The 9,344-nt window shown below is 44.7% G+C and overlaps 1 protein-coding gene across 2 annotated transcripts in view; it reads left to right on the top strand.

Moving 5' to 3' along the window:
* Positions 1 to 8,168, top strand: part of SUOX (sulfite oxidase) — a 32,099-nt gene extending 23,931 nt beyond the window's left edge. For both annotated transcript variants that reach the window (XM_085875984.1, XM_085875985.1), the window contains 2 exons: positions 1,665 to 1,991; positions 7,121 to 8,168. In XM_085875984.1, coding sequence (XP_085732110.1) covers positions 1,665 to 1,991; positions 7,121 to 7,543 — 750 coding nt within the window. In that variant the 3' untranslated portion in view covers positions 7,544 to 8,168. The remainder of the gene's footprint in view (positions 1 to 1,664; positions 1,992 to 7,120) is intronic.
* Positions 8,169 to 9,344: the final 1,176 nt, after the last annotated feature.

Genomic DNA, 9,344 nt, shown 5'->3' on the forward strand with positions numbered 1-9,344 from the left:
GCCGACTGGGGTGGCGTCAACATTTATAGCTGTGAGTGCGATAACTCATAAACTGTTTGCCATATCGATTTGAAATTTGGGTCACACATGTACCACCTGAAAAGGAAGAACCCTATTGATTTTTGGGCGTGGCCGGATCCAAGATGGCCGACTGGGGCGGTCGTCCGGCTGGCTGGCTGGGCGTCAACATTTATGGCGTCAACATTTATAGCTGTGAGTGCGATAACTCATAAACTGTTTGCCATAGCGATTTGAAATTTGGGTCACACATGTACCACCTGAAAAGGAAGAACTCTATTGATTTTGGGCGTGGCCGGATCCAACATGGCCGACTGGGGCGGCTTCAACATTTATAGCTGTGAGTGCGATAACTCATAAACTGTTCGCCATATCGATTTGAAATTTGGGTCACACATGTACCACCTGAAAAGGAAGAACCCTATTGATTTTGGGCGTGGCCGGATCCAACATGGCCGACTGGGGCGGCCATCTTGAAAAAAATGTTTTTTGTAATAAATGGAAAACCGCTTATTTGATATTTTTTTTTTTTTTTTTTTTTTTTTGTATACCTTGGTCGAGGCTCGTATGAGAGCTAACACACAACTCACAGCAAGGAGGCATGAGACAAGAGGGGCGGGAGTGGAAGGGACAAAACATTGGGGAACAGACACAGGTGAACTGTGGAAGGGAGAGGGATGGGGATGGGACGGGGAACATGGCGAGGGGAAGATGGACATTAAAGGGACTTTCAGGAAGGAAAGCAGGAGAATTGAAGGAAGTGGGCTTGGGTGGATTATCGGGGGTAGAAAAGATCGAGGATTTGGATCGGGGAAGATATGCCATGAGGCTGATGATTTCAATTATTTTTCAATGGTGGGGGATTCCCCATCTCTGATGGTATATTTTTATTTTTAATTGTACAATAAATTGAAATTGATTTCAATTTAATTGAACAGCCCTTTGTTATTTTCTTTATTTTTAAATTTTAATCCCTTTTCGCGAAGAGTGTTACAGAGCAGTCCCAGAAAGGCAGTTCGACAGGCAGGAGACTTGAGGTGAAAGCTTGTAGTGAACCTGGAGTTTGGGAGTTTAACCAAGACGGTTACTGTGAACACACGTGATCTGGAGGCGAGGGTCATAGGGCTGAAGGAGCAGAGCGAGCTGGATCAGAGGAAATGTGATAATAAACAGAGAGGCTGTGATGTGAAAGCAACAGACCTTATGCTTTGGTCTCATCATGGGGGATTCCAAAAATGTTGAGAGCTTTAGATTCCACAAAACCTGGGAGATGCACGTAATGCTGGGGTGCCTATTCCTAGAGGAGAGCAGTACTTCATTCAGATATGCAAAGGCCTTATTGACTGAGTAGTTGAACAGTTGAGTCGTCGTAGTTTTACATGAAATGAAGGTGCAACTCTGTTTAACATACACAGGGGAAAGTAGGTGTGCCTGCTTGGTAATTGAATTTGTAGCGGCCTGCTGTGGGATGGGTCTGAGTCATTGCAATCGGTAATAATTGTTTCATTAATTTTTCTGCACTTTATAAATTAATCAAATTCCTGTACTTTGACCTCCTCTCTTTGAGTGCGCAGTTTGAGCATGTTTCCTGAGAGTATACCAATAAGGATGCATTCTGCATTGTTCCTTTGGCATCACACCTGCAGGTGAAACATGTGCAGTTTGAGGGTCGAGATCAAGATGTCACTGGTTCCGCGTACGGCTCGTCCATTCCACTGCACAAGGCGGTGGCAGAAAAGAACGATGTTTTGTTGGCATACGAGATGAATGGGGACGAGCTTCCACGTGATCATGGCTTCCCTATCCGTGTTGTCGTGCCGGGGGTGGTTGGAGCACGTAGCGTCAAGTGGCTGCATCGTATCGTGCTGAGCCGGGAGGAAAGTAGGAGCCATTGGCAGCGCAATGATTACAAAGGCTTTTCACCATCTGTGGACTGGACTAACGTAGACTTCAGTAAAGCACCGGCCATTCAGGTGAGTAGAAATTACAGATCAAATATATTATGCTCAATTATTTTGAAGTTGCTCACTGCTTACATCATCGTAGCCACATAACTTTTGGCTGATTCTTGGGGGGAGGTTGGAGGAGCAGCCCAAATTTTGAAAATGGATTCCCATTCATCGTCTTGTTTTGTCATCATGATGTTCAAAATACTTTTCTCCAACAAGATTGTGGAACATGAGATAACCTCTTAACCCACTCATTACTCATGTGACTTTAGTCCTTACCTTCTTTCTTCTTATCCTTATATTTATCCTCCTCCCTCTCCTCCTCATTCTCCTTCCCCAGCTAACAATAACGTTGGGCCAAAGTCAGCACCACTGTTCATCCAACGCAATGTTGGCCGTTGTTCCAATTATTTTCGGAGTATGCCATGAGGCTGATGTTGGATCAAAGTTGGCAAATCGACATCAGTTTTATCAATGATGATATTGATTTGGACTGTCAGAAATGTTTGGCCAACGTTGGTATGCTAGCTGGGCTTCTTGCTTCCTCCCATTATTCTTCATCTCTCTTCCTTCTTCCTCATATCCTCCTTTTTTAATCATCGTCCTTTTTATTGCTCTCATCTTCATTGTCTTTTTACCGATCCATAGTCGAGGCTTGTGGAAGAGATAGAACAAAGAATGGACCAGGATGTAACAGAATGAAAATAACAGGAACAAGAAGGGCACTCGGTGGAGCGCGTACCTCCGCCCTGTAATGCCTGATCCACGAGAACATATCGGGCCCATTACATTTTTGAGATATCGTGCAATATATAGTTCTTGGCCCGATCTCTCAATGGTGAAGAATAATTTTTTGAAATTCTAGTAGTTTGATCCGGATCTTCACCAAAATCTAATCAGTTCTTTGTTGTCACACACCGAAGCTGTACACAAGATTTCATCCGGATCCGTCCACAACTTTTTGAGATATCTTGCTCACAAACAAACAAGAAGAAGACGTCGTGCAGAGCACGATACTTGCAAAATTCATAAAACAAATTTGACCTCAAAATTAATTGCTGGTTGAATTAAATGACCAAACATGCAACTCGTCTTCAAATTTCAAGTGAATCGGATGAAAATTGGAAATTTTAGAAATCCGGTCTATGTTGACTTTTTGGCACAAGTGGACCTCAAAAATAATTTGTTGGTTGAAATCAGTGACCTGATATGCAAACCTCTTCAAATTTCAAGGGAATCATATGAAAATTGAGGATTTTAGAAAAACCACCTTCATTGCTGACCTTTGGCCTATGTTGACCTTTTGACTTCAAGAACAATAGGCTTCTTCCATATGACAAACTCTACCATGTGGTGAAGTTTCATGAAGATTGGTTGAAAATTGTGATCTGTAGGTGATAAACAGAGAGACAGACAGACAGAATAACAATATCCTTCAATCAATATAGTTGAAAAATCTTCGCCTTTTCAAGTAACAAACAAACAGAAAGGGGTGAAAACATAACCTCCTTCACCTTCGTTGGCAGAGATAAAAAATAGGTGGGAGCTGAGGGGGAACACACCAAAGGCAAGGTAGAGGGAAGAAATAGAGCGAAACCTGGAGGAAGAGAAGACATGTGGAAGCCTGAGAGCAAGGGGAGGAGGACACAAGGTGTGAACAAGCTGGATATGGCACAAACTCACAGAAGTGGAAGAGTGTGACTGGGAAGGGTGGGTGAAGAGTGAGGGGTTGGCGACACAAGATTTATTTATTTTTTTTTATTTTTTTTGTATACCTTGGTCGAGGCTCGTATGAGAGCTAACACACAACTCACAGCAAGGAGGCATGAGACAAGAGGGGCGGGAGTGGAAGGGACAAAACAGTGGGGAACAGACACATTAGGTGAACTGTGGAAGGGAGAGGGATGGGGATGGGACGGGGAACATGGCGAAGAGAAGATGGACATTTCAGGGACTTTCAGGAAGGAAAGTAGGAGAAATGAAGGAAGAGGGCTTGGGTGGATTATCGGGGGTAGAAAAGATCGAGGATTTGGATGGGGGAAGATAAGAGGTGGTGGTGAACAGCTGTTTTGAAAGCCTGGAGGGAAGAATGGGAAAGAATAGAGTGAGGAAGTTTATTCCAAAGGCGGGAAAAAAGAGGAATGAAAGAGTGAAGATGAGCAGTGATTCGTGATTTTGGTAGTTTTACCAGAAGGGGGTTGTTGGCGGACCTTGAGCGCCCTGTGGAAATGTGGTGGGGACAAATCGCAGAGAGAGCAGGGGGGGCAAGGCTGGAGAGGAGTCGGTAGAAGACAGAAAGACCACCGACCAACCTGCGGTGATTGAGTGAGAGGCCCAAAAAGTCAGCTTCATTGCGGGAGATGCCGATGATCTTAAATGCCCTGGTTTCGACAGCGTGAAGCCGAGAAAGGTGGGAGGCAGGAGCACCAGCCCAGAGGGGAGAGCAGTACTCCATCAGGCTACGGACAAAAGCTTTGTAAGTGGTCAGGAGCTCAAGAGGGCCGAGGAAGGACTTAGCACGACGGAGGATTCCCAGTCGGCGACTGGCTTTTGAGGCGAGGTTGGAAATGTGACTTTCCCAGGAAAGGTCATGGCAGATAGTGAGACCTAGAAGCTTGAAAGAAAAGACTTCTTCCAGAGGATTGTTGAGAAAGTGGATGGGGGGGTTTTGTAAACGGTCCTTTCGAAGAGACATAGTGAGAGTGTGAGATTTGTCTGGATTGAAAGACATGTTCCACGTGTTGGACCAGTTTGTGATTTTATCCAGATCTGCAGTGAGTGAAGAAGCTGCTGCTTGCCGGTCTGAGGGATGACAGATGGTACGGCAGAGGGTGGAGTCGTCGGCAAAGAGAAATAGAGGATTTTCCAGAGAGTCCGAGAGATCATTGATGAAAACCAGAAAAAGAACAGGGCCCAGAACGCTACCTTGAGGAACTCCAGCCTGCACAGGAAGAGGGGATGAAAGAACTCCATTTAGGGCCACACGTTGACTGCGACAGGAGAGGAAGTCTGCGAGCCATGAGTGGAGATGGCCTTGAATACCATGGGAAGAGAGTTTGGTGAGTAGGGCAGGGTGCCAGACTGTGTCAAAAGCACGTGATATGTCCAGGGATACGGCTCGGATTTCCTGTCTGGCATTGAGGACCTCCATCCATTGATGGGAGAGCAGAAGCAGCATATCCAGGGTAGAGTGACCTGCTCTGAAACCAAATTGATGATTGGAAATCAAGCCATTGGAGAAGAGGAAGGATTTCATATCTGAAGCGATGATGGATTCCATCACCTTGCTGATGATTGGGAGAAGGCTGATTGGTCTGTAGTTACAGGGATCTGTTTTTGCACCTTTTTATGCAGGGCAGTGATGTTAGCAGATTTCCAAGCAGATGGCAGATGACCTTGGGCAAATGAGAGGGTGAATAGAACAGAGAGAGGGTGAGCAAGAGCAGAAGAGCAGGCTTTGAGGACACGTGGGCTGATGCCGTCTGGACCGGTTGCAGAATCTGACTCGAGGTTTGAAAGCAAGCTCTCCACCTTGTCAGGAGAAAAGGATACAGAGTCCAGGGACAGTTGGGTGCGACTGGGTAAAGTGGGTAGAGATAGTGATGGGTTTAGGACACAAGATTTAGCTGCAAACACCGAGTTTAGACATTCAGCTTTATCACGTGTGGAATCAGCAGTGCGGCCATTTGAGGTAAGGGAGGGGATGGAGGGGGAACATACACCAGAAACAGATTTGATTAAACGCCACCAGGATTTTGAGGAGGGAGAGAGGTTTGAGAGTTCAGACTTGAGATGAGAAAGATGTTGTTTTCTGGCTTTTGGAAGCAAACACAATTTGCTTTTGGAAGCAAATTTGGAAGCAAACACAGAATTGAGGCATTTGGCCTTCTCACGAGCGGATTCGGCTGTGGTACCATTTGAAGTGAGGGAAGGGATGGAAGGGAGCACACACCAGAGAGAGACTTAACAAGGTGAAATTAGGTTTTCGAGGAGGGAGACAAGTTTGAAAGTTCAATCTTGAGGTTGGACAGATGTTTTCTTTTTATTGTTCTCCCCGTTTTTATTGATGATATATTTCGTCCTCTTGTACCTCTTCTTCCTCTTATTAATTATCAATCATCTCCTGCTCCTCCTTCCTCCTCTTCTGCAACTCCATTCCTCATTATTCAGCCTCATTATTAACCTCCGCCATCGAAGATCGGAGGTTACTGTTTTCACCCCTTTCTGTTTGTTTGTTTGTTTGTTTGTGAACAGTATTACGGAAAAAACTCCTCGACAGATTTCGACGAAACTTGGTGGGGGGATTAGGTATGGTCCAAGGATCATGCCATTAGATTTTGGACTTGGTCCAAAATCCAATATGGCCGCTATGGCGGCCATTTTGAAAAAATATTAGAATTTTTTTTTTGCATTTCTACATGTTTTAAGTGATTTCCAACCCCCCTCCCCCCCCAAAAAAAAAATTGTTAGAGAAAAAAAAAATTTTGCAACTTTTTTTTCAACAAAATTTCGATTTTTTTTTTTTTTGCATTTCTACATGTTATCAGTGATTTCCAACAAAAACATGCCAAAATTATAATTGTGGCTGATTTTGGAACTTCAGGTGGATATACCCACGTAAAATCAATTTCTGTCTCAAGGAATCCAGTTATGACGAATGAGTTAAGTATGTAAAAGTTAAAAGTAAAAGGGAAAGTTGCAAACTATAACTCTGTGAGCACTGTTGACGTCAAATTGAGTGAATAGGATATCAGGTTCACTTGAATGACCTAGCAGTATTGGCGGCGGAGATTTTGCACTCTACCGAGTGCTCCCCCTCTCGTTCTCCTTGTGCTAATCCTTCTCCCCTTCCTCACCTTTCTCGTCATCCTTTTTCTCCTCATCATCCTTTTTATTCTCTATGTCCTCCTCCTCCTCCGCCTCCTCATCATCATCCCTTTTCTCCACATTATCCTCATCCTTCACATCTTTCTCTTTCTTCATGTCGTCCTTTATCTCCTCATCGACTTTGATTGTCTTCTGGACCTTCTTGACCTCAACCCTTTTTTTTTCCTGCTCCTTCTCAACATAAAAATCTTCCTCCTCAACATCCAACTCCTTATTGTATCATGGCCGAAGATGGTCCGAAGCATCTTTATTGTTGGTCTTTTCAGGAGCTGCCAGTCCAGTCTGCCATTACGGAGCCCGCCGAAGGGGCACAGGTGTTGGCAGATGATGGTGACCTGGTGGTGCGAGGCTATGCCTGGAGTGGAGGTGGACGTGAGGTGGTGCGTGTCGACGTTTCTTTAGACGGTGGGTGCACGTGGAACGTCGCTCAGCTCGAGCCACCATATGTCAGTGAAGATGACAGGAATGCCCAACAAACGGAGGAAGGACGCGCCTGGGCCTGGAAATTGTGGACACTGCAGGCTCCACTTCCGGCAGAGGGTGGGAAGCTGGAAATTGTGTGCAAGGCCGTGGACAGCTCGTACAACGTGCAGCCTGAGTCTTTTGAACCCATCTGGAACCTTCGGGGAGTACTTTCTAATGCCTGGCATCATGTGCATATCACTGTATTACCACCGGAGAGTGAGTGATCATGGTCTTTAGTCTCTACCTTCACGAATCTGCATATCCTTTGGCTTGATGCATCTACATTTCACTTTTTAAGAATATTTAAACAAACCTCTTCTTGATGCTGTGAGAGAAATAGAGGGAGCGGAGGAAGAAGAAGAAGTAGGATGTGGGGTGTGGTGGAGGGGGGGGGGGGAGAGGAAGAGTGAGTTTGTGTTGTTTATGTGCTGAGGCTGCATTTACATTTCATTTCACACCAATAGTTCATGTAAAATAATGTTCAATACTGATTAGCGGTTGGACTTGTACAATGGATTATCAATTAGCAGACATATGTTAATAATTGTAATAAAGTGCAGCAGTGCAATCTCTTGATCAAGGCCAAACGAGGGTGATTTCTTGGTATTTGTTGATCTGATGTCCCATTGGATGTACTACTGCTCTCCCCCAAACACAAGGCTCATAGTCATTGTACAGAGGGTGTGAAATGGTAGTTTACTCAATCTCTAGTTGACACGAGAAGTACCATAGTGTAAGTTTGGTGTATGAGTGGTTGTGCTGGTAAAGTGATCTCTTCACTGCACAGATATCATCTTGCAGGTCCCATCGTACCTATTGTTTATCATTAATAAACTGGAATTTGCATCACGTGTGATTAGCACTTTGAGAAGATTGGGTGTATCGTTTTGTTTAATTTAGCATGACAGGTGCATGAGATGTTTCATTTTGTAAAACAAACCCATTTTCAGATTCAAGCTTGTTCTTGTTTAACACAAATACAACACGAATCGATCGCAGCAACTTTTCCGATAGAAAGAACAAAATGGCCATTTCATTAATTATTATTTATTTATTGAGGGTGACCTTCTTATGCTTTGTACGCATGAGTGCATTAACACTTTTGGATAATTTCAGCTTTGAGAGGTAAGGTTTTCTAAAATGTTTCATGGAATCCTTCCGAAGGGGGTTTTCATTCTGGGAAATGGAATGTAATTGATGTGATTTGAAGCATGTTAAATGCACGCATCGCACCTGGTTCCGCATGTTGTGGCTGAATACATGGTGGTGACCCAGGCCACCTCGCGTTTACCCCCGCCATCTTGTACTTTCATCTCGTGCTACGTTTGTACCCAAATGCCATGCTCTGATTCATTTGGCCCATGCAGGTGCAGTAGTTAATTAAAGGTCAGCCATGTATAATCCTCAAGTCTGTCTGTCTCTCTCTCTCTCTCTCTCTCTCTCTCTCTCTCTCTCTCTCTCTCTCTCTCTCTCTCTCTCTCTCTCTCTCTCTCTCTCTCTCTCTCTCTCTCTCTCTCTCTCTCTCTCTCTCTCTCCCCTCTCCCCTCTCCCCTCTCTCCTCTCTCCTCTCTCCTCTCTCCTCTCTCCTCTCTCTCTCTCCTCTCTCCTCTCTCCTCTCTCTCTCTCCTCTCTCCTCTCTCCTCTCTCCTCTCTCCTCTCTCCTCTCTCCTCTCTCCTCTCTCTCTCTCCTCTCTCTCTCTCCTCTCTCCTCTCTCCTCTCTCCTCTCTCTCTCTCTCTCTCCTCTCTCCTCTCTCCTCTCTCCTCTCTCCTCTCTCCTCTCTCCTCTCTCCTCTCTCCTCTCTCCTCTCTCCTCTCTCCTCTCTCCTCTCTCCTCTCTCCTCTCTCTCGTATTCCTTTTGTAGCAATGACGTGAATGTTAAAAAAATATATTTTTAACAATGGGCGCACATGCAAACACTATGATAATTAAATTTGTGTTGTTGACAACAAATTACGACAACCTCAACATACGATCTTTACAAAACTTATTACTCGATCGCTCACGGGGGAAAAATAAAACTCAG

This window comes from Eptatretus burgeri, chromosome 3 (assembly GCF_056783735.1).
Source record: "Eptatretus burgeri isolate ZD-2024b chromosome 3, Ebu_testis_v1, whole genome shotgun sequence".
NCBI classification, from domain to species: domain Eukaryota; kingdom Metazoa; phylum Chordata; class Myxini; order Myxiniformes; family Myxinidae; genus Eptatretus; species Eptatretus burgeri.